The sequence below is a fragment of the Arabidopsis thaliana genome, chromosome 5, assembly GCF_000001735.4.
Source record: "Arabidopsis thaliana chromosome 5, partial sequence".
NCBI lineage: Eukaryota > Viridiplantae > Streptophyta > Magnoliopsida > Brassicales > Brassicaceae > Arabidopsis > Arabidopsis thaliana.
Genome location: NC_003076.8, coordinates 18,239,903 through 18,264,471, shown reverse-complemented (window position 1 = coordinate 18,264,471; position 24,569 = coordinate 18,239,903). Strand labels below are relative to the sequence as shown.

Genomic DNA, 24,569 nt, shown 5'->3' with positions numbered 1-24,569 from the left:
GGATAAGATTAAGCAAAAGACAACAGTTCAAGAGTTGTTGGGTTATACTATGACAAGAACTTATGTTAGACATGATGTGATCACAAGCAGAGGTGAGTGACTCTGGCTACAGAGACAATGGTCTTTCATAGTCTTCTCCTCCTCTTTGTTGAATGCAGCAGAGTTTTGTTTTCATTTAAACTTTCCTTCATTTGCAGATTCTTCTTCTTCCCATCTAAATTTTCATGCATTTGCAGATTCGTTATGACAAGACTCATTACAGAAGATTCCAAGGCTCTTATCATGTGGTCGGCTGAGGAGTTTTCTGCTTCCTTTTTCGTTGGTTTTGCATCTCCTTTTATGTGAAAGGTACCTTCTATATTTGGTATCTCAATCTTAACTGAACAAACAATTTTCTGCTCGTTTTGTTGCCCTCTTTCTTCCTCAACACTGGAAAACGTTTAACACAGTAACAAAAAAGTTTCAAGTTGATACAAGTATAATTTTTTAGAGCATATATGTGATTTCTCTACACAAGATTGTACGAGTTTAACCACGGATTAGCAAACACATTATCCTTCTTTGATATTATAAGACTCTAGACTACTCAAAGATATTAGTTTCACTTCGGATCATGCTCCTAGTTAAGCAGTAAGTAGTAATTAGAAAAGAAAGATTCATGCTAAAGCAAAGAAGAAAGGAAAAAATATACCTGAAAATCGGGTTCGGCCACTTATTCTTGGCGCAAATTTCAAACAACTTCCCTTTCTCATCTTCTGGTTCAACATGTGGACTATCCTTATCAACAACCATTTGTTTTGTTGTCATTTCATATGTTGACGGGTTCTCAGAGGTAGTGGGCAACGAAGATGATTCAACAGAGCAACTCTCAAACAACTTCCCTTTAGTATCTACAGGTTCAACGTATGGACTATTCTCATCAATAACCATTTGTTCTTGTGTCAGTTCATTGGTTAATGGGTTTTCAAAGGCGATGGGCAAAGAAGATGTTTCAGTGGAGCTAATCTCAAACGACTTCCCTTTCACATCTTCAAGTTCAACATGCGGACTAACCTCACCAATAACCATTTTTGTTGGTGTAATTTCACAAGGTAAGGGGTTCTCAGAGACAGTGGACATAGAAGATGATCCAGTCTGTATTTGGAGCTCTTCAGTCTCAAACAACTTCCATTCCACATCTAGACTATCCTCATCGATAACCATTTGTTCTTGTGTCATTTCTTCGGTTAAAGGGTTCTCAAAGGCAGTAAGCAAAGAAGATGATCCAGTCTGAATTACCTCACCGTCTAGATTATCTTGATGAATAATCTTTTCGATGGGCATACATTCTGAGAGCTTCTGTATCGCTTCCTCAGCAGCAAGCAACTTTGCGGTATCTATACGTTTAGCACAACCGGAAGCTATAAACATATCATCCATATATACCTGAGCAATATTTTTTCTGCTGCCACCATCTTTCGAATACCTGAAGTCGATTTGCTTGCCGTGTTTATCAGCCAAACGAAAAAGCATAAGAAATGGTTGTTTAAGTTGCATCCGTAAATCATCCAGTGTATATATTGGCTCCAAAAGAACCCTGAAGATCTGCAAAATTTCCATTCTTTCTACAATAAATTGAGTCATATAACTTCGTATTGTTTACAAATATCTAGTGAAAGAAACACAACCAACCTCCAAGAGTCGTTGTACGTTATATTTCACATCAATATAAACAGCTCCAGCTACACCAGCTAGAAGATTAACGAGAATTTTGGGGGCTTTCACAACTCTGTATGGATCATCTTCTTTGCCCATCAACTCTATGAAATCTGTAGTCTAAGAGATAGACAAAAGATGATGAGTGTATCATAACAACAGAGATGTTCTCAGTTCACAAGAAATGAACTTTAAAAATATACCATTTTTTCTGGCTTTGGGACACTGCCTATAAAGGATTGGTAAATGCCTTTTTTGACGGCGACACAAGCATATTTGTCATGACATGTATTCGCATCTCGCAACACAGACAAATCCTTGGGTTCGAGCATAGGGTAAGTGAGGTATAAGTGTTTCGTAAAGGCGAGAGAAAGAGCCGACTCACCAACGAACATAAGCCCCTGGAATAAAGGTGAATTATTGTGTGTAAGCAGTTCTTTCAGAAGAGTCTTGTTCACGAAACTGTAATTCAAGATCTTCTCCACTGCTTCCACTGAAGAATCCATCTCTGAGCTGAAGAGCAATGGATTATTCTTCTCATCTAAACTTTTCGGCTTTTGTAAATTACTTATGACAAGACTCACTAGAGAAGATTCCAAGGCTCTTATCATGTGGTAGGCTAAGGAGTTTTCTGCTTGCTTTTTCTTTGATTTAATATCTCCCTTCATGTGAAAGGTTCCTTCTATATTTGGTATCTCAATCTTTACTGAACAAACAAATTTGGGCTCATTTTTTGGTCCTTTTTCTTCCTGAACACTGGAAAAGTAACAAAAGTGTTCAAATTAATATGACACATTCGTGCTTGTTGAGCCACACAAAGTAAAACATAGCTATCTAACATTGATCTTACAAGTATAGTTTTTTCGAGCATATATGTGACTGCTCTACCTAAGATTGTAACAGTGTAACCACGGATTCGCAAACACAGTATCCTTTTCTGAGACTATAAGACTCTAGACTACTCAAAGATATTTGTTTGACTATGAATCATGGTTCTTGTTAAGTAGTAAGTACTACTTAGCAAAGAAAAATGTAGGAATAAGATATACCTGAAAATCGGCCTTGGCCACTTATTTTTGGTGCAAATCTCAATCAACTCCCCTCTCCCATTTACGGGTTCCACATGTAGACTATCCTTATCAACAACCATTTGTTTTGTAGTCATTTCATAGGTTAAAGGGTTTCCAGAGGAACCAGTCTGTATTTGGAGCTTTCTCGTATAGCAAATCTCAAACAACTTCCCTTTCACATCTTCAGGTTCAACATTCGGACTATCCTCATCAATAACCACCTCTTCTTGTGACATTTCATCAGTTAAAGAGTTCTCAGAAACAGTGGACAGAGAAAATAATTCAGTGGAGCAAATCTCAAACGACTTCCCTTTCACATCTTCAAGGTCCACATCTAGACAATCTTTATTCCTAATCTTTTCAATAGGCATACATTCTGATCTGACAACTTTCGTATCGCTTCCTCAGCAGCAAACAACTTAGCGGCATCTATACTTTAGCACATCCAGAAGCTAAAAATATACCATCAAGATATACCTCAGCAATATTTTTGTTGATGTCGTCATCTTTCGAATACCTGAAGTCGATTCGCTGCCGTGTTTATCAGCTAAGCGAAAAAGCGTAAGAAATGGTAGTTTAGGTTGCAGCAGTAAATCATCCGGTGTATATATTGGCTCCAAAAGACTCCTAAAGATCTGCAAAATTTCCTCTCTTTTTTTATTAATAACTTGAGAATCATATACCTTAGAATTGGAACCAAAGACAAAAACCACATTAAGTAGACACAGACCTCCCAGAGTCTTTTCACATCATAATTCACATCAATAAAAACAGTTGCAGCTATTGACTCTAAAGTGTCAGCAAGAATCTTTGGTGCTTTCACTAATCCACCATACGGAACTGGATCATCTTCTTTCCTCACCGCCTCTGCGAAATTTTTAACCTAATATTAAATCACTCAAATCATTCAATGACTCGAGACAGTGACACTCTGTTTCTAATGATTCTAGAAAATAAAATAGCAGAGACCTTTTTAAATAGAGAAGGATTCTGGAGTAAAAGGAAGTGGTGGAGATTGTGATTGACGGCGATACGAGCGAACTTCTCGTTACTAACATTTGCAGTTCGCAAGTCACGCAACTCCTTGACTTTGAGGTTAGGGTAAGTGTGGCAGATGTAATTAGTGAAGGCGACCTCAAGAATAGAGTCGCCGAAGAACTCAAGCCGGTCGAATAAAGGAGATTTTTGTGTGATAGCTTCCTTGAGAAGAGTCTTGTTCACGAAACTGTAGTTCAAGATCTTCTCTACTGCTTCTACTGAATTCATCTCCGACGAAAAGCTGAGTTAGTAGGTCATGTCACAAGCAGGACCTGTCCTAAATATGCGGTGAACTATTTTTTAAGGTTATAAACCCGTGACCGTTGTTAACAACATGAATTTAAACCCTTAACTTTAGTTTTGAAAAATTAAACCCCTACCAGTACCACAAACCCAATAAAGACTAAAGTAGCAAAATAAAACAAAGACATTGCTTGCGGGGAGAGTTACACTCACCAAGGCAGTGCTTTCGTCGATTCCGGTTCACACCATGAGCACCATTGCTTTGCCGAAATCAACGTTGGATGGGTTAGACAAAGTGTCTAGATCGTTCTTATGGGGCAGCTCTGTAACTCAAAGGAAGCAGCATCTTATTTCCTGGAAAAGAGTTTGTAAACCTAGGAGTGAAGGTGGGCTAGGAATTAGGAAAGCTCAGGATATGAATAAAGCTCTTCTCTCTAAGCTAGGATGGCGTCTAATTCAGGATCATCATAGCTTATGGGCGAGAATCATGAGATGTAAGTACAGAGTACAAGATGTTCGGGATGGTGCTTGGACTAAAGTTAGAAGCGTCTGCTCATCGACTTGGAGAAGTGTAGCGTTGGGTATGAGAGAGGTGGTAATCCCGGGCTTAAGTTGGGTGATTGGAGATGGTCGGGAGATTCTGTTTTGGATGGATAAGTGGCTAACAAATATTCCTCTAGCTGAGTTGTTGGTTCAGGAGCTTCCGGCGGGTTGGAAAGGAATGCGAGCTAGGGATCTTTGGAGAAATGGGATCGGTTGGGATATGGCGGCGATAGCTCCATATATATCTTCTTATAACAGATTACAATTACAATCGGTTGTTTTAGATGATATAACGGGAGCTAGAGACAGAATATCGTGGGGGGAGAGTCAAGATGGGAGATTCAAAGTGAGCACCGCCTATTCTTTTCTTACTAGAGATGAGGCGCCGAGACAAGATATGAAGAGATTCTTTGACCAAGTATGGAACGTGACTGCGCCTGAGAGAGTGAGACTCTTCCTCTGGTTAGTAGCACAACAAGCCATTATGACGAATCAAGAAAGGCATCGTCGACATTTGAGTACCACGAGCATCTGTCAAGTTTGTAAGGGAGCGGAAGAGTCTATTATCCATGTTCTCAGAGATTGCCCTGCAATGGAAGGAATATGGCTACGGCTTGTCCCGGTGAGCAAACGGCGCCTTTTCTTTGAGAAGTCTATTCTTGAGTGGTTGTATGTAAATCTGGGAGACCACGGTGAGGTGAGAGGCAGTGTTTGGTCCACAGTTTTTGCATTGGCAGCTTGGTGGGGTTGGAAATGGCGTTGTGGAAATGTTTTTGGAGAGGTTGGCCGCTGTCGGGATAGACTACGGTTCATTAAGGATTTGGCAAATGAGGTTTCAGCTGCTCACTTAAAGCTCCCCGGGAATACGAAGGAGATTGTGCGGGTAGAGCGACAAGTCTCATGGAGGAAACCAAATGAGGGCTGGGTCAAGCTGAATACGGATGGGGCGTCGCATGGGAATCCCGGAGAGGCGACTGCAGGTGGTGCGTTGCGGGATGAGGAAGGCAATTGGATTGGAGGCTTTGTGCTTAATATTGGGATTTGTACAGCTCCTTTGGCAGAACTGTGGGGGGTCTACTATGGACTTTACATAGCTTGGGAGAGGCGGGTCGCGAGGTTGGAGCTAGAGGTGGACTCGGAGATTGTGGTGGGGTTTTTAACTTCAGGGATCAGTGACTCTCACCCCCTGTCGTTCCTAGTACGTTTGTGCTATGGCTTTTTTATCAAGGGACTGGTTAGTCCGTGTGTCACATGTGTATAGGGAGGCTAACCGTCTAGCGGATGGGTTAGCGAACTATGCTTTTTCTTTACCTTTAGGTTTCTATTCTTTTAATCTTCCACCGGATATTGTTAATCCGATTTTGTTGGAAGATGCCAATGGGGTCTCAAGGTTACGTTTTGTTCGGTTATAGTTCTTTTTTCTTTTGTTATGAATAATAAAGCGGGAGACTTCTCCCGTTTTCCGGCCAAAAAAAAAAAAAAGAAAACAAAGACATTTGCCTTAAACTATACCGAGCCTCTTCTTAAATTCTAATTTGAATACACCCTCCTTAGAGGCCAATTGTGGTTATTGGCAAATATTAATCAACTTTGAAGTTTGGGTAACAATTCAAAACGTAAAAAGAAAAGAAGGACTACTAAAGTGAATTAAATACCAATAAGTAATAAACGCAAAGGATGACAAAAAAAAAAGTAATAAACGCAAAGATACTGTTTAAAACCCTTTCGCCGTCTCTTAAACCTCTTCCCTTAACCGACTTCGACTGTGTAAAATCTTCAGCCAGCGAAGCGACTGTATCAACTCCAGCTTCAATCTCCTTCGAATCGCAGGTTCTCTTCTTCGATTTTCATCTTCAATCTCCTTTTTGAAATCACACGAAAATCCCCTCACAATCTCTTCCACAAATTTCCGGTACTCGTAGAGTCGTTAGGTTTACTTCTCTTACTGTTTCTTCTCTGTAAATCACAATGCTTCGTCTTCAATTCTCAAAACGACTGGTTTCTGGGAAATTCTGGGTTTTATTTGAATTTTGATGAAATTGTGGAAAACTAGGATTCAGTATTTGGGTTTTTGTGGTTTAATTCTCTTGTGATTATGATGTGTTGATGTTAATTATATTTCTCCATGGATTTCAGATAACTGACAGCTTAATTGCAAAGTTAAGAGCGATGGGACTTGATCAAGAAGATTTAGAGTATGGTTTTTTTTTGTTAATTCTTCATTGATTTTGGATTTTAATTGAACTATTTAGATATATGTCTAATGTTACTCTTTCTATTGAAACAGCTTGACCAATGATGATCATTTCATTGACAAGGAAAAGCTTTCAGCTCCTATCAAGTCTACTGCAGATAAATTCCAGCTCGTTCCTGAGTTCTTGAAGGTACTACACAGAACACAAAAATCTTTATTTTTGCTTTATACGAATAGCTGAAACAATGCAATTGGGTTACTTTACTTTCAAAGTCTTTGATACTACTTGGAATGTATGTAATCTTGGTAGCAAAGGTAATCCATAATTTGATTGTGTAATTGTCTTGTTTTTGTAGGTGAGAGGACTTGTGAAGCAACACCTGGATTCTTTCAACTACTTTATCAATGTCGGGATTCATAAGATTGTTAAGGCAAATAGTCGTATTACATCCACAGTGGACCCATCAATCTACCTAAGGTCAAACTTTTTTTATCATCTTTTTTATCTCAATTTCTTTACATATGTATATTGATATACTTTGTTTCATAATCAGTATGTAGAACCGTTGGTGTTTTGAAGTCTTTTTTTAATCGTCCTACAACATTGATATATAAATTGAGATTGTTCTATTTATTGGATTTCTGCTCTTTCCTAAACTAACCTTTCGTAGCCAAATTTTAATGCAGGTTTAAGAAGGTCAGAGTTGGTGAACCGTCAATTATAAACGTTAATACGGTGGAAAATATTAATCCGCACATGTGCCGATTAGCAGACATGACGTAAAGAGTTCTTTTATTTACATTTTTTTTGTTGTTCGATGTTTGAGCATATGTTGGGCAGTTAGAATTTGGTGATATCTTTTGCATTTTCCACCTGTTTCTGTTGTTCTGCATTCTTCCACATCATCAATAACTTTCTTTTTTCTCTTGGCTGTGTTAAATGTCTTAAAACTTCTTGTTTTAATCATCAGATATGCTGCTCCAATATTTGTCAATATAGAATATGTTCACGGAAGTCATGGAAACAAGGCAAAAAGTGCAAAGGTAAATGGGAAAAACAAAATGTATTATACAAACTGCTGGTTATTGGAAAATTCAGGCTGAATATGATGTTTCTTTATTTCAGGATAATGTAATTATCGGAAGGATGCCTATTATGTTGCGGAGTTGCCGCTGTGTATTACATGGAAAAGACGAAGAGGAACTTGCAAGATTGGGTTTGTATTGTACTCTTATTTCAAGCATTACATCTTCTTGTTCATCATATTTATTGTATTTCATTTGGATTCTAGGTGAGTGCCCTCTTGATCCTGGAGGATACTTCATCATTAAAGGAACTGAGAAGGTGCTTCATACTTCGTATATACAATCTACTCACAGCATCTTATGGAGTCTATAGATTGCCTAGTAGTCCGCACTTTGACTTAGTGGATACATGTTCTGTGTTGTTGCATATCTTTAGTTCAGACTTGATAGTGTGTTTATTTAACTGTTAACACCGTTCTCGTTCTAATTGGCGTGTTTTGGTTTTTAGTTTCTTATGTCAATAGAGTTATCCGATTTGTCATGGAATCCTTTCCTTTTTACGTGACCTGAAGCCATGCCATTGCGTGTGTTGGTGTTTGATGTTCATTTCAGGTGTTGTTGATACAAGAACAACTTTCGAAGAACAGAATTATTATTGATTCTGATAAAAAGGGGAAGTAAGTGATCTCTTACAGTATTTTGGTCCCTGTAGTAATATTGATGGCAAGCATCCCCATATACATTAATTGTCAAGCCAAATCATTGTATCATGCTCCAGCAGTGTTCTTCCGTTATTTACCCACCACTATCCAATTATCAATTTTACTATTTACTGACTCTCTTTCTTTTACTACGTATTTTCAGCATAAATGCATCCGTCACAAGCAGCACCGAAATGACAAAAAGCAAAACAGTTATTCAGATGGAAAAGGAGAAGATATATTTATTTCTTCATCGATTTGTAAAAAAGGTGTAGATACATTATGACAACCTCCGCTTTAATTGTAGATCTTTCGGCGTTGGATTTTATTGGCTGAGCATGTGATTTTGTCATAGATTCCAATTATAATTGTCCTAAAAGCTATGGGAATGGAGAGCGACCAAGAGATTGTACAAATGGTTGGAAGGGATCCCCGTTTTAGCGCGTCACTCTTACCTTCTATTGAGGCAAGTACTATAGCCCCCTGCTTTTTATCTTGTGTCTAATTTATGGTCTTTTCGTAATGATACTGGTGTTTGAGTGAACCTTTCCATTTATAAAACTCTAGATCTAGAAGCAACTGTAGTTCTATGGATGTAAATGTTTGTTGTATGAATTTTTGAATCTCTTTCATTTGCGAAGTAAACTACGAAGCAGTGACCCTTGTGGTTGATTGTTTTGTTCTCACAATTTTAGTAGGAGGGTGAATGTCTAATTTTTAAACTCAACTCCCAATACTAACGTGTTGCCATAAAGAAGTCATAATACATAGATAATGATATTCAAATCTGATACCATGCATATTGTCTGATGCACTTGTGAGCAACGTTGGTCGGTCGGTGACGCATAAAGATATAGAAGCCACTTATGGCTCTTAGAATGGAAGGTTTTGCTTTGACATTGTTCTCCCTCTTGCTCTAGCTAATGAAAGTTATAGGTAATGTGTGAATATCATATACCTGTGTCTCACAAAAGAACCTGCCATATGAAACCAATTTCTTAGCTAGTCCTTTTTGTTGAATGTAAAAGTTGATGAATTTCTTATTCTTCCATGCTATTCTATTCATCCTGTGGGGTTTAACGAGCCTTGATCTCTGAAGCATCATATTTATCTCTCAAAATGCTTATTTAATTTCAGGAGTGTGTTAGCGAAGGTGTGAATACACAAAAACAAGCACTGGACTATCTTGAGGCAAAGGTGCAGTATTTTAGACATTTAGTTATCTTACAGAGTCATTTAATAGTTTTTCTGTTCAATATTTGTAGTGAACACAAATCGTATACTTCGAAAATTATCTAAAACCCAGAAAAGATTTTACCCCCCTGTTGAAATTGAGCTCTTTCTAGTGTTAAAAAGACCATAGCTCATATCTCACTCAGCTGAAAGAAATCTGGTATAATTAGTTCCTTCCACCTCATTCTGTGATATATAGAGAGTAAGTCTGCAATTTATTTCCATGTTTTCCATTGAGGAATAAACACTCTGAACAAAAGAGTAGACTATCAGGTTATGTTATATTAACAATAGATTTTGACTTTTGTCAATTTGCGGCAAGAATTATGTGACATTATTTTATCTGTTTATTACGTAGGTGAAAAAAATATCATACGGAACTCCACCTGAAAAGGTATTTATTCTGTATTCCACTTTTAGACTCTCTAGTTCAACTTTATACAGAATTACAGATCACAGATGGATAATATGTTTTTGACCCCCCTGCAAATTTGAATATGAAAGTTGTCTTGCTAACTGAAAATTCCGCATTGTATATTTACATGATTTACTAGGACGGAAGAGCTCTATCCATCCTCAGAGATTTATTCCTTGCGCATGTACCAGTAAGTATCTTAATTTCTTTTGGTTCTTAAAATTTTAGTCTTTACTTACTGCTATGTTCTTCTCTTTAAGGTGCCTGACAACAATTTTCGTCAAAAATGTTTCTACGTTGGTGTGATGTTGAGACGAATGATTGAAGCAATGTTAAACAAAGATGCGATGGATGACAAGGTAATATGATGGCCTTCTATCTGCAGTATATTTGAAGTCTGGTTATTTTGTACCTGTGGAACATATTTGAAGTCTGGTTATTTTCTATTAGGATTATTGCTGTATGACATGTTAGATACTTAGATTAACCAAGATTAGCCATTTGAAAAAAGGGAGGGACATGCTGAAATGGCTTACAAAATGTCTTGGCCGTCTCTTAGAGGACCATTGGTATTTAAGACTTCAACTCATTTTGATTGCTTGTTTAGTCAATCATCTGTAGACAAGTCTTATTGTAACCCGAAAGTTCATATTGCTTGTAACGTATGTTCTCAAATGTGCGTCTTCTTGTAGGATTATGTTGGTAACAAGCGGTTGGAGTTATCTGGACAACTAATATCTCTTCTCTTTGAGGTGTCGCCGGAACATATCACCAAGCACAGTACTTTTTATTCCGTTTTTTCAATAAGATTTTGTCTAGTCCTTACCTATTATTTCCCTCCCTCTCCTGCTACAGGATTTGTTCAAAACGATGCTCAGTGAGGCCATTAAAAATGTAGATCATATTCTTAACAAACCAATCCGGGCTAGCCGATTTGATTTTTCTCAGGTAAGTGCAGAAATACATTTCCCTGCTGGTTCAGGTCTTGCAATAATTTTGTTAACACAAAACATTTTTCTTTAGACACCTTCTAATATTTGCATCTGTAAATGAACTTCAGTCAAAATAACATCAAAGATTGATATTTTAAGATTTATTCTGTGTTCCCTTCATGTGTCTTGAAGTAATCTATATATATATGTGTTTGCAATGAGATCATTATTAACTAGGTGTTATCATGCAGATTACCACTTGCTTTATCAACTTACATTTCCCTTGGATATTCCATTGCAACAATTATATTTTTTATTGCTTCTGTAGCTTTTCCCTTAGAATAACATTTCCCTTAGAGTAGATTTTCAGAGATAGTTATTGTAGTCAAAGATGTCTTGGTAAAACTTTCATTTTTTCTTTTTTTGTGGTGTGCTTATAGTGTCTTAATAAAGACAGTCGTTACAGTATTTCTCTCGGACTAGAAAGAACCCTTTCAACTGGAAACTTCGATATTAAAAGGTTCAGAATGCATAGAAAAGGCATGACACAGGTCAGTCTCTATATACATCTGTGTGTAAGTCTGTATCCTCCTTCATGCTACATTACTCTCAAAGAAATCTTTTCATATAGGTCTTAACAAGGTTATCTTTTATCGGGAGCATGGGGTTTATCACGAAAATTTCGCCACAATTTGAAAAGTCCAGAAAAGTAAGTGGGCCTAGATCATTGCAACCCAGCCAGGTAATGATACTTTCTTTATCAGTGCTGAAATTTGTAAAGAAAACTACTGCTTTTGTTAGAAGTATCATTTAATCTAATTTTTGGTATTGTGATTTGTTCTAGTGGGGCATGCTATGCCCATGTGATACCCCAGAAGGCGAATCTTGTGGGCTTGTCAAGAACTTGGCTTTAATGACTCATGTCACAACAGATGAAGAGGAAGGCCCATTGGTTGCTATGGTATGGTTTGCTATTTTTTTTGCTCATATGGTCGATTAATGCAAATCTGTGTTTGAATAAATTTTCTGGAAACAGTGCTACAAATTGGGTGTTACAGATCTGGAAGTATTGTCAGCAGAGGAGCTGCATACTCCGGACTCATTCTTGGTCATATTGAATGGGCTAATACTTGGCAAACATAGTAGGCCACAGGTACTTTATATAAATACATGGTTTTGCAACAAGCACAATACACTTATTTACACCTCTTCACGAGTTTCTTTTGTTTCAGTACTTCGCCAATTCACTTAGAAGGCTGCGTAGAGCTGGAAAAATTGGAGAGTTTGTCAGTGTGTTCACAAACGAAAAGCAGGTATTTCATTGATCAGTAATTTGGGTATCTAAGTTTTGCGTTGGGCACCTATAGCTTATGTTCATTCGTCCATGAAGCAAAACCCAAATATATTTGTTAATACATGCTTTTGGTATAGCTAGAAATGAAAATTGGGATTTCTGAATTGAAAATTGTCCGTGCAAGCTTCGTTAATTAATTTGTAGTCTCCGTTTTGGTGATTTGAGTAGAAATACAGCTAAGGATGTCAATTATAAAAGCTACAACTTTGTAGATGGTTGCTAAAATTCCTGCCAATTGTTTCTATGAATTCACAAATGTTAACTGAGACTGACTCTGAAGAGAAAATGTTTATCAGCATTGTGTTTACGTTGCTTCTGATGTTGGGCGGGTTTGCCGTCCACTTGTTATAGCCGATAAAGGAATATCAAGAGTTAAACAACACCACATGAAGGAATTACAGGTACATGTATTATATTTCCTAGAGTCATGCATACTTGTCTTAGTGGTATGAGTTAAATACATTGGCTGACTGATTTCTATTTTTTTGAAGGATGGGGTTCGCACTTTTGATGACTTTATTCGTGACGGTTTGATAGAGTACCTTGATGTCAATGAGGAAAACAATGCATTGGTTTGTCTCAGTCTCCATATTTTCTAGATGTATTATATTATATTGCACCGTAGGCAGCCTAAAATGATAAACTGCTCTTTTTCCTTGTTTTAAGATCGCTTTATATGAAAGTGATGGCACTACGGAACTGGATGAAGGAGCAGAAGCAGCTAAGGCAGACACAACCCACATTGAGATTGAACCTTTCACCATCTTAGGTGTTGTTGCTGGTCTTATTCCCTACCCTCACCATAATCAGTCACCTAGAAATACATATCAGGTTTGTGTTTCTAAACAATCTGACATAAGCAGCTGCAATTTCTGTTGGTTTGCATTCCGTTATTAGTCCTGTTACATTGTGTGCAGTGTGCTATGGGGAAACAAGCTATGGGAAATATTGCTTACAACCAGGCAAGTCCGTTTATGCCTTTCATATCATTCCATTGAGGCAAATCCTGCTGCTTCCAGTTTTGTTGTGATTAGGCAAATTGTTGCCTATTATGCTATCTCTCAGGTTTTGCTTTGCTCTCTATTGGACACTGATATTGCTTTTTATACTTTGTATTTAGTTGAACCGGATGGACACATTGCTTTACCTATTGGTGTATCCTCAACGACCCCTGTTGACAACAAGGACAATTGAATTGGTAAGTTTCTTTGCTCTAACAGGAATGTGTTAATAATATGGAACTAATACATTATGCTTGTTAACAGGTTGGATACGATAAACTTGGAGCAGGTCAAAATGCAACAGTTGCTGTCATGAGTTTTAGTGGATACGACATAGAGGATGCAATAGTGATGAACAAATCTTCCTTGGATCGTGGTTTTGGCCGCTGCATTGTTATGAAAAAGTATGTAATGGATTTCTCTTTGAGCAAAGTCGTTTGCTTTGAAAAATCGTCTATTACATTAACTATTGCTTCTCGTGTTGTGTTGTTTTGTGAAACAGAATTGTTGCTATGTCCCAGAAGTATGACAACTGTACAGCAGACAGAATACTCATTCCACAAAGAACAGGCCCAGATGCAGAAAAGATGCAGGTAGTACATTTTGTCTGCATATGCCGTATCATAAAACTTGTGCAAGTCATTTATTTTTAAAAATGGGATCTTTGGGAATTAGTGTTGTTGCAAATGCTAATTCTTTCCGGATTTTTAGATGATGTGGAAACAGCCCTAGCTAAGACATTGAGGACAATATACATGTTCGGACTTTGCAATTTCTTATCAGAGGGAGCAAGCACAATATGATTGTAGCTTATTAGAATATGTGACTGTATTATTCTCAAGATAGACGCTTCATTAACAATAATATGACTGCCTAGAAACTATGACAGAACTGGCATAACCCAGAGGGCTAGTTCGTGATTATTTCCTATTCTGTGTTTGAAGATCGGAGATTTCTTAATTGTGATTATCCAAAGGGCAAGTTAGAGTGTCGGAATATAAGCGTTTTCCTTCTCTTTGTTCCATTTTGGTGTTTATTTTTTATTTACTTAACTGTGGCCTTTCCGTCTGCTGATACATGTTGAATACGTTTTCATGTTAATTATTTTTTCTTTTCAAGATACTGGATGATGATGGATTAGCTACTCCAGGGGAGATTATCAGACCGAATGATATTTATATAAATAAACAAGTCCCTGTGGACACAGTAACTAAGTTTACATCTGCGTTATCTGATAGGTATTCAGTTAACTTTTCAAAGTATATGACCATAATTGTTTCTTAAAACTGTAATCACCAATGTACAATTCGTTGTGTAATTTTCAGTCAATACCGTCCGGCCAGAGAGTATTTCAAAGGTCCTGAAGGGGAGACGCAAGTGGTCGATAGAGTTGCTCTCTGTTCTGATAAGAAAGGCCAGTTGTGCATCAAATATATCATACGCCATACTCGTCGACCAGAGGTGAGAAATTTTTTCTTCAGTACTGTTATGCTTCTAGCCCTAGCCCTCATGTTCTACAGTGTTAATCATGTCTTGGTCTGGCTTTTTTTTCAGCTTGGCGACAAATTCAGCAGTAGGCATGGGCAGAAAGGTGTATGTGGTATAATTATTCAGCAAGAAGATTTTCCATTTTCTGAGCTTGGAATTTGCCCTGATTTGATCATGAATCCTCATGGGTTTCCAAGGTTAGAAAATATTCCTCATAAGATTTTTCTCTATTTATCTGTGCATGTAGCCTTATTATATTATAACGTGGATTAAAAAAAAAAAAAACATCCTTCATTGTGCGAGTGTGTGGGTGGGTGTATTTGGAGACTTTTGTGTGGAGGTTTTGCTTCATCACGTTGCCTTAACTATAAGAATCTTTTCGATGTAACAAACAACAATGGATTTCCAGTTGGCATAAAATCTTAAATCTGTTTTGGTAGCTAACTTGAAGCAACAGTTAGCTTCATCCCTTCGTTCCAAAGCTTTCGAGTTTCATCTGAAGTTCTTGATTACTTGAGATTTTGTATTAAAACTGACGAATGTATTAACATATTTCTTGTCACAGTCGTATGACTGTAGGTAAGATGATAGAACTCCTTGGAAGTAAGGCTGGGGTTTCTTGTGGTAGATTTCATTATGGTAGTGCTTTTGGAGAAAGAAGTGGTCATGCTGACAAGGTTGAGACTATAAGGTACTCTTTTCTCTCTTATATATAAAAGTTCTTCCATATATAAACTTTTGTTTTGGCATTTAATGTCACCGTATGCTCTTCAATCATTTCAGTGCGACCCTTGTGGAAAAAGGGTTTTCATACAGTGGGAAGGACTTGTTATACTCAGGTACTGCATTATGATTCTGTACACATTTCAAAATGTGCAGTTATATGTTAAAGTGCATTCTAGTGTCTGTTGTTTATTTCTTTGAATACAGAGTTGTTTAGGATCTACACTAAAATGGGCCAAGACATTATCATTTTACATTGTTAACACCCGGACATACTCATTCTTATTCCAAAGCTATATAAGGGTTCATGATTCTTTATTTGTACATCAACCTGACGACCTTGAGAGTTTTTCAGGTATCAGTGGCGAGCCAGTGGAAGCGTACATCTTTATGGGGCCAATATATTACCAGAAATTGAAACACATGGTGAGGTTCCTCTTAACTTATTTGAACCATCTTCTACTGTTTTGTAATCACACAAAAAAAAAAAAAAAAAATTCTAAATATCAGAGTACAGTAACATTTTTTCTGAAAATGTAAAGAGAAATTCTCGTTTTTGTACATATGTTAAAATAGGTTCTGGACAAGATGCATGCGCGAGGGAGTGGACCACGTGTTATGATGACAAGACAGCCTACTGAAGGGAAATCTAAGAATGGAGGTATGTGCCTCTTGCTTCTGTATCTTCTTCACTCTGGACTTTCTATTTCTGTATTTCTTGATTTAGGAAATAATTTAGAATTCCATTTTACTCTTGTTACGTTATTGTTCTGTTTTCTACTAATATAGTAAGGTTTTTGTCAACTTCTCAATTGTATCTTTAATGCTGTTGCAGGTTTAAGAGTGGGAGAAATGGAAAGAGATTGTCTAATTGCTTATGGAGCCAGCATGTTGATCTACGAGCGGCTCATGATATCTAGTGATCCTTTCGAAGTTCAGGTAATTAAATCATAATGCACTGTTTTGAATTATGACAAACCTTGTGAGAAATGATTGCAATTTTGTGATACACTGTTTAAACGTTTGAATGCAGGTTTGCAGAGCTTGTGGTTTGTTGGGTTATTACAATTACAAGCTTAAGAAAGCAGTTTGTACAACATGTAAAAATGGCGATAACATTGCTACTATGAAACTCCCATACGCATGCAAGCTACTATTCCAGGTAAAAACCATTGGTCTATTCTTCAAATTGAAACTCTCTACTTCGTCCCATTTGGAAAATGATAAAATAATTCTGATCTCTGGATATAAATTTCTTCCTAAAATAAGTAAGAATCACTGATGTTTTCGGTTTTACTGGTTTGTTTCTCTGTTATTTCTTAATCGTTGTGCGCATTACGTGGTAACAGGAACTCCAGTCGATGAATGTTGTTCCGCGTCTGAAACTCACAGAGGCTTGATCTCAGAGAAATGTTATCAAACTGTTTTCAACTTGGATGATTGTATTTTATACGACTTCGGTTGCTTTTGGTTTGAAATTTGGTGCCTCTGTCAAAGTCCTCGAGGTTGGATCATATTTGTTTTGTTCTCATTTGTTGTACTGAAACCTTGGAATAAAATAGAATGAAAAATGTTTTTAACTTTTCGTAGAAAGAATATCAGCTGGCTTGTTACCATCTCTTTACCCAATTGAACTGTATCTCTTCAAATTTGTTCTTCCAAAATCTGACTTCATGGGTCCTTTAATATGCACCAAATTAAAGTTTTAGTCTTGTACCATTGATTAGTGCAACCAAGACTCTAACATCTCCGTCAAAGCAGACCTTTTTTGTATTAAATTAGTATTACGTTTTTTTGTCACAATTGTGTTTTATTCATAATACAGAGCCAATATGATAGGTCAATATTTCACAAATACTGAAACAAACAAGTCCAACTAAAGGAAAAGCTTGTTGTACACAACATATAAAACATGTTGCAAATGGGAAACAGGTTTGGAAGACACGTGGGAAGTGGAAGGGATGGGAGTCTCCGATCACCCACAGATCGTTGTGACGTCTTTGAGACGTTGGAAAGTTTCAATTCCGGCCAAAATTTGTTCAATCGGCAGATCTCAATCTTGGCCCAAAGATACAAAGGCGAAATTCATATTTTAGCTTTGACGAGAATATGACTCCACTTTATTCAAATTTGTGAATCTTCTTCTTCAAACAACAGCTTTTCAATCTTCAAGTTGCAGTTCATCAATTGGAAATCGAAAGCTTTGACAAGAATATCATTCCACTTAATTCATAGCCGGACGAAGATGCTATCGAAGTGAGACCAAAGTCATTGGAGAAGAACGCCGGCAAAATCTGAACGGAAAAACTTCTTTCTCTTTGAAAGATGAAAGAAGAGAAGGGAGAGAGAAGCAATGCCACTTTTTTTTTTCAAAGGTGTTTCTTTTATTGATATATACATTCATATTACAGCATTCCAACAATGGAAAAAACATTTTGGAGATTTAAGTAATACAAAAGATAATAAGCCTATAAATCTGAGCATTCACTTAAAACATAAACGAAAGATAAGCACATTTTTTTCGGACTAAGTTTTGTTTTCTAATTACAAAAGAGATATATATATATAAATCTCTCCAAATACAAATATCTTCAGATTTCACAAAGGCAGAATAAGTATCATCATGATATACACTGTTGTTGTTGTCAATGCAAGCAAAGTAAAGTAACAAAGACGAAGAAGAAGCAAACACATGAAAGTCCAGATGTTCTCTACTATGTGACTAACCAAATGAGATCTCTCTTCAGGTACGAATCTAAGCACAACACGATGAACTCACTGCCGTAGCCCCTGGCCCGTTTGGGAGAACCATTCCTGTCGGGTTTTCAGCTGGCTGTACACGTGGTAGCCTTTTCGCTGTAGCGGTTTGAACAAGAGAAACAAAAGTGAAAAAGGGATTTAATTGAAAACAACTAATTGTTGGAAATAGCTTTCTTGATGAAAGAATGACTCACCTATTTCGTAGAATATGTCTTTGACATTTGTTGCGGTCTTCGCTGAGGTTTCCATAAAGAAAAGGCTGTTCTCTTGAGCATATATCTCTGCCTCCTGTAAATAACAATATCAAGAACTACTTAACAACACAACTCAGTAATGAAAAAAACAAGTCGGTAGGTGATGTAATAGAAGATTTCACAGGCACCAGTCGAATCTCATCCCCGAGTGTTAGTTAACATTTTCTCCCGGTACTTTCGAATTTCATCAAGATTTTTGGCATTAGCAAAGCAAAATCAGACAGCAAAAGAAAGAAAGATTTAGTTTACCTCTGCAGACACCTTCCTTGCGTCTAATAAATCAGCTTTGTTTCCAGCAAGAGCCATCACCATATTAGGGTTACCTATTCACATGATCCACATTAACATATAATGATACCAAATAAACCACACCAACTATCAGAAAGTAGGAATCATAAACTAGCTAAAACCAAAGTCAGCTATTCCATACCTTGTGCCTGCAGTTCCTGAACCCATTTCTTCGCCCTCTCAAATGAGGCCTGTGGCAATAGAAAAACAAAAATTAAGCAAACCTAACTTTGCAGAGAGCCTTAAACTGCCACTAAAGTCCACTGATATTCTGTAAGTCAGTGCATTCGTGACTAAAAACACAAGGATCGTGAGTTCGTACTTGATTAGTAATGTCAAAGACAATAATAGCAGCAGCTGCACCCCTGTAGTACATTGGAGCCAAACTGTGGTATCGTTCCTGACCAGCTGTATCCCATATCTCAAACTTCACAGTCGCATCATTCACAGCCAATGTTTGAGAGAAAAAAGCTGCACCAATGGTTGATTCCTACAACAAAACGAGTATCAAAAAGTCAAGAATCAACCACAGGAACGAGAAGAAAACCTCTATCAAGATCACAGGAGGAAAATGCCACCAACCAACCTGAAATTCAACAAACTGATCTTTCACAAACCGTAGCACAAGACTTGATTTTCCAGCTCCAACATCTCCTAGTAATACCTGAAGCGCTTAACCAAGTTAACCACCAAAAACAAAATAAAGGGGGAAAAAAACAGATTTTTCTTCTGACTCGTTAGAACCCTAAAACAAAACTACCAGATCGAATAAAATCTATAACCTTTACTCCAAACCCTAGTTTTATACTGATAAACCATGCGATTTCTAATTCGATCACAATCATCCAATTTCAGATCAGAGAATTTGGTTGAAAATTCCCCAAATTGGAAACAGAACTAACTCATCGAAATCAACGATCTAATCAAAATTGACGATCATCCTTCAAAGGATAAGCAAAATCCAGAAGAATTAAACTGACCAATTTGGCGTTGATGTTCTTGTTTCCAGAGCTAGCCATGATTGACTGATTGATTGATCTGAAACAGTATTTGAAGCTCGAGAAACTTCTGCTAAAATAGAAACAAAATTGAAGATGGAACCACGCGTTGACAATCGTAAGACGGAGAAGAGAGACCGAAGAAGCTTCCGTCAACAAACAACCAAATTTCTCTCTTTGTATCTCTCTCTCTCTCTCTCTTGAAGACGAAAGCAAAAAAACAGAGAAGAAAGAAACAACTTTTTTATACGGCTCGTGAATATGACAAGAGGAGACTTATAACTAAAAAAACCACAAGATTATCGAAATTACGATAAATCCCTATATTTGTCTAAAATACTAAAAACGCCCCAAAAACAAAAATATGTTACACGCTGACCTTCATATATTGTAGACGATGTCTCTTAATAATAAAGTCGATAATTGTGTATAGTTTCGTTAGTATTTCATAGATTCTTTGTAAACCATGGTTAGTCTCCCTTTTTTCAACAAAATCCAAAAATTTTGGTGGTAGTGATGGGACAAAATGTACAACCATGTTCATTTCATAGTTAGCAATAACAACGAATAATAGCGATTACTATAAACTATAATGATTAAAAATAACGACTAAAACATGTTTTGTAATCTTTAGTCACAAGTTGTTAGTTATGTAGTCCTTGGTTCAAAAAAAATAACATTTTAAATTATGGATTAGTAGTAGTCAATTATTACTTATGATATTTGTCTTTATTAATAACAAATGAAATAAACACAAATATTGTCAATACAATAGAAGCATTGTGGCGAGTGTTTAGCCAAATCCTCAATAGTAGGTTGTTGTCTCACGCGTCAAAACTGGCCGTGTGATTTAATTTTGTCGGTCATGAAGTCGTATTGGACGGTTTAAGACGAGACTGTTTTACATGTTTTGGTACCTAACTCGAAGATACTATGAATCAAATTTCTTTGGTAGTCAAAAAGAAAAAAAACTTTCTGTGTAGTCGAACAAAATATCGCTATCTACACAAATGCTGAAATGCACGTTTTTCCATATGGGTTATGGGCTTTCATCAGTGGAGCCAATTATTTAGAATTGAAGACGAGAAATTAATTTTAACTTGTTTATTTTGAAGAACAAAATTGGATGACAAAACATTATGGATGTTCAGAATAGCTATAAGATGTTATTGCTAAGTACCATTTTTGAAGGATAGCTATAACATGTTAGTAAAAAAAACTTGTCTATAACTTATAATTATAGTGAAATGACGGAATAACTGAATAATTATTAGTGGAATGAATTGAACTGAATAAATTAGTTTAATGGATGAAAATATAGTTCTAGTGGATTAATCATGTTTTTTTCTAGGTATATTGACATGCTAGTAGCCTAGTAGTATACAGCCGAATTACTTTTCGAAAACGTGAAATCGAAAAAAATTTGATAAATATTTTGAATGTAAAAAAATAGCGTTTGAAAACGTGACTAAGCGATATACCATTCATCCTTATAGTAATTTTTTGCTTAGGGAGTTTTTTTTTAGAGGAATGTTCATTCTATTACATTTAACGTAAATGGTAAACTTTTGTCAAAATATTACAAATGTTTCATCCAATCATAATCTATCCATCTAGGCTCTAAATACACATCTATTTTCACGGGAACATCAAAAACGTTACACATGTATACTGTGTGTGTATGCATTAATTTGTGGTGTATAAACAAAGAAATTTTAACAGATCATGTTGTTTTGTCCCTTTGCACAACTGAAAGTCTAATACACCTCGTATTCCACGACGATTTGTTCCCAAGTTCCATCTTCCAACTCATTCTCTCTATATATAGTAAAGTCTCCACCTCAGGAATAATCATTAATCCAAAAGAAGAAAAGTAATTATAAAAAAAACATTACATAATCAAAAGAAAACTCCCACCATATACAAAGAGTCATCGAAACAGTTTAAACAACAACAAAACAAACATAAAAAAAAAAAAAAGATGAAGCCAAAACAATTCCGAAATCAACTCATAAGATTGATGACTTTTTTTTTTGTTCATGAGCCTTGGTTGAGTCCATGTGAAGCAGCTTCTAAGACACAATCCATAGCTTGGAAGCCAATTCTCTCTTTCTCCAAATCATACACAACTTTCACATTCTGCTGCTGAAAGCTCCCAAAAACTCCGGCCGGTCCGTAGTCTCCATCTTCCATGTTCTGAAACAACAAGCATTGCACCACGGAACCATCGCTAGGGGCGCTCATTGCGTAAAAAGAGTTACCTTGCGGGAGAAGTAAGGTTGCATTGTTCAAGAAATGGAATGTAATTGAAGGAAATATCATCATTACATCGTTTTCGAGGCTAGTGAGATTGTTGTTAGGACACGGGACTTTGTAGCAGAGATCAAAGCCTGTTCTTGATTCAGTTTCAGTGGCTCTTGGGTATGTGATTGTTGATTGGAGAGTTGTGAGGAGTTGTGAGTAGAAAGGTTCGGGTAAATGTGTGTAAGTCGTACCCGAATCGACCAACATTCCTCCATTTCCTTGTGAATCAAATTGTCTTAAGGTTAAAGGAACTTGTGTGGGAGTGATATTTGTGCCTATTGTAATTGATTCTAAACCGATGTAGTAGCTGTTGGGATACATTGGAGTATTCAACATGGGAGTAAATTGCAAAGAGTCGGTTAGATTTATCGATAAAGCAGAGGCTCCTAGGATCAAAGGGCTAGAGATGTTAGGATTGTTGACAAACTTGAAAGGCAAGAAACAATGGGAAAATCCCTTTTCAAGAAAGCCTAGTTGCGAAGGGAGAGAGAGTAAACCTCTTCCAAATCCAGCAATGCCAATAGGTTCCCGGTAAGTGGACGTTACGCAGCCAAAAGAAAACCTTGGAACATCCCTAGTTCGAGCCTTCAGTATATCCCTGGTTAGTATCCCAGAGATAAGACCACCTTCACCATAAGTATAAGCAAAGGAAGGACAAGGCCTTACGCAAGTAGACTTGAGAAGCATACTCACAGAGCAGCCGGCGACTGCACAAGGGTCAAAAGGATTGTCTGAGCTATGGATCTCGACGCAAAAGGAACTAGCACAAGAATCTCTAAAAGATGTAGATGAATGAAGAGGAGAAAAGACCGATGGTGATTTTAGATCGTTGTTCTTGAGATCATAACATTCAATGCAATCAAAACTTAGATTCCCACATGGGACCCATGTGAGATCACTTCCTGTGTCCAAGTACACTTGAACTGCTTGTGGAGGTGTTCCAATGTTTAAGGTTATCAAATAACCATCTCTCACTTCTCTCAAGGGTTCCATTACAACATCTACTGATGATAATGGCTTCTTGATCCTTTCTTGGGTTTGAGACTTTGGTGTGGGAAGAGAAACACTTGATTTGGTCAAGGTAAGGACAAGAAAGGAAGATGAGGAGGAACTAGGGTTTTTATGTTGTCTTGCTTGGGTTTTGTTGGTGGTGTTTAACAATAGAGTGATGAGTAGGAAGAGAAACAAAACGTGTGTTTGGGTTTCCATCGCTTAGCTTACAAAGATAATGAAAAAGAAAACAAATGTAAAATGAAAGGTTTGATTTTGTATATGTTTAGTGTGAAGTTAGTTCCGGTATTTATAGACATGAACGAGGGTTTCAAAACTCTTATTCAAACAATTTTGCTGTGCTTTCTAATTAAGGAAGAAGAATTAGTATTTAAAAAATGTTGGTAAACTTTTTTACTTTTAATATATTTGATCGTTTTATAACCAATTCCTACTACACGGATACTACGACTTAGTGGAATCAAACACCTATGGAAAAAGCGAATCAAAAATGGAGTTAATTAACTATTTAACTAATGTTGGTAAACTAATTAAGCTTTATATGTACTTTTCCATGTGATATTTTAAGTTACGTCATTTTTCATAAAATGGACCGCACTTCATCAATCATCACTGGAATAAAGTTAATTTTGCGAACCTAAAACTTATTATGATAGTTTGATATTATGTGATTATATTTAGGATATTTTATGCAAGTTTGAATTTGGATGATAAGGAAATGACATAAACTAATACACACTAGTAAGTTATACGTTGTAGTGTAAAAAATAAAATTTTCGGAAATATATATTGCTTTTCTGTTTTAAAATATATGATATATTGGTCGAAAAACATATTATAAGTTTTTTTATCTTCAAAAACTATCACATTTTTTAATTTAAAAATGTAACCAATTATATAAAGAGTTGCAGAAAATTATATAGATAATATTATTTTCTTTATGACGTACCAATGAGTGCACCATAGATATTGTACTCAGTAGTATATCATTTTGCATGTTGTCCAATTAAAATGTATTTTTGTGGAGCTTCACACGTAAGCCGCTCCACCAAAAAATTTATATCTTAAAACCTTGTAAAAATTAGAAAAAAATGGTGGACCCAGTGCTTTAGCACTGCCAGCACTGCCTCTAAGCCGGGCCTGAATGGATATTATATAAAATACAAAAAACGAAAATGCTAGTTTTGAATGGAAACCTCGTATTGATACTGTGTAAAGTATATTACTTTTGATAATTACTAATCACAAACGTGACATAAATTATTATTTTTAGATATTTCGTATAGTTTTCATGTACT

At 36.6% G+C, this 24,569-nt stretch overlaps 4 protein-coding genes across 9 annotated transcripts; 1 reads left to right on the top strand and 3 right to left on the bottom strand.

The window, feature by feature from the left end:
- Positions 1 to 17: 17 nt before the first annotated feature.
- RTL3 (RNAse THREE-like protein 3) lies at positions 18 to 4,159 on the bottom strand (the record flags this gene model as incomplete). Of its 3 annotated transcripts, NM_123883.2 has the most annotated exons (8): positions 41 to 429; positions 692 to 1,584; positions 1,672 to 1,815; positions 1,899 to 2,451; positions 2,745 to 3,116; positions 3,243 to 3,400; positions 3,496 to 3,648; positions 3,735 to 4,031. In NM_123883.2, the coding sequence occupies 8 exons, from the start codon at positions 4,029 to 4,031 to the stop codon at positions 126 to 128; spliced, it is 2,874 nt and encodes a 957-aa protein (NP_199328.1). The 3 variants fall into 3 exon arrangements, with proteins under 3 accessions (NP_001330579.1, NP_199328.1, NP_001330578.1); NM_001344592.1 differs by having other exon boundaries at positions 18 to 429; positions 2,745 to 3,400; positions 3,496 to 3,632; positions 3,735 to 4,159; NM_001344593.1 differs by having other exon boundaries at positions 126 to 429; positions 2,745 to 3,400; positions 3,735 to 4,068.
- A 2,115-nt stretch (positions 4,160 to 6,274) lies between these two features.
- On the top strand, positions 6,275 to 17,323 carry NRPC2 (nuclear RNA polymerase C2). 3 transcript variants are annotated; one of them, NM_123882.5, is made up of 39 exons: positions 6,275 to 6,419; positions 6,726 to 6,784; positions 6,877 to 6,973; positions 7,140 to 7,261; positions 7,471 to 7,563; positions 7,755 to 7,827; positions 7,910 to 8,000; positions 8,076 to 8,128; positions 8,422 to 8,486; positions 8,674 to 8,779; positions 8,866 to 8,976; positions 9,648 to 9,707; positions 10,102 to 10,137; positions 10,298 to 10,348; positions 10,419 to 10,517; positions 10,851 to 10,910; positions 11,014 to 11,106; positions 11,531 to 11,641; positions 11,722 to 11,832; positions 11,935 to 12,051; positions 12,127 to 12,243; positions 12,323 to 12,403; positions 12,741 to 12,845; positions 12,936 to 13,016; positions 13,111 to 13,275; positions 13,362 to 13,406; positions 13,565 to 13,642; positions 13,710 to 13,849; positions 13,948 to 14,038; positions 14,565 to 14,683; positions 14,771 to 14,906; positions 15,000 to 15,130; positions 15,499 to 15,624; positions 15,717 to 15,772; positions 16,012 to 16,082; positions 16,233 to 16,317; positions 16,492 to 16,595; positions 16,690 to 16,818; positions 17,006 to 17,323. In NM_123882.5, exons 2-39 carry the CDS (start codon positions 6,759 to 6,761, stop codon positions 17,054 to 17,056), a joined length of 3,486 nt encoding a protein of 1,161 aa, NP_199327.4. In that variant the 5' UTR covers positions 6,275 to 6,419; positions 6,726 to 6,758; the 3' UTR covers positions 17,057 to 17,323. The 3 variants fall into 3 exon arrangements, with proteins under 3 accessions (NP_199327.4, NP_001332060.1, NP_001332059.1); NM_001344590.1 differs by having other exon boundaries at positions 6,275 to 6,501; NM_001344591.1 differs by lacking the exons at positions 14,565 to 14,683; positions 14,771 to 14,906; positions 15,000 to 15,130; ... (5 more) ...; positions 16,690 to 16,818; positions 17,006 to 17,323 and adding an exon at positions 14,157 to 14,526.
- Positions 17,324 to 18,021: 698 nt separating this feature from the next.
- RHA1 (Ras small GTP-binding family protein) lies at positions 18,022 to 20,301 on the bottom strand. 2 transcript variants are annotated; one of them, NM_123881.4, is made up of 7 exons: positions 19,939 to 20,301; positions 19,545 to 19,622; positions 19,281 to 19,448; positions 19,101 to 19,149; positions 18,920 to 18,993; positions 18,611 to 18,704; positions 18,022 to 18,512 (listed from the first exon to the last, which is right to left on the bottom strand). In NM_123881.4, exons 1-7 carry the CDS (start codon positions 19,975 to 19,977, stop codon positions 18,412 to 18,414), a joined length of 603 nt encoding a protein of 200 aa, NP_199326.1. In that variant the 5' UTR covers positions 19,978 to 20,301; the 3' UTR covers positions 18,022 to 18,411. The 2 variants fall into 2 exon arrangements, with proteins under 2 accessions (NP_199326.1, NP_001330210.1); NM_001344589.1 differs by having other exon boundaries at positions 19,741 to 20,209.
- A 1,692-nt stretch (positions 20,302 to 21,993) lies between these two features.
- AT5G45120 (Eukaryotic aspartyl protease family protein) lies at positions 21,994 to 23,469 on the bottom strand (the record flags this gene model as incomplete). Its single annotated transcript, NM_123880.1, has 1 exon — positions 21,994 to 23,469. One exon carries the CDS (start codon positions 23,467 to 23,469, stop codon positions 21,994 to 21,996), a length of 1,476 nt encoding a protein of 491 aa, NP_199325.1.
- Between the last annotated feature and the right edge of the window lie 1,100 nt (positions 23,470 to 24,569).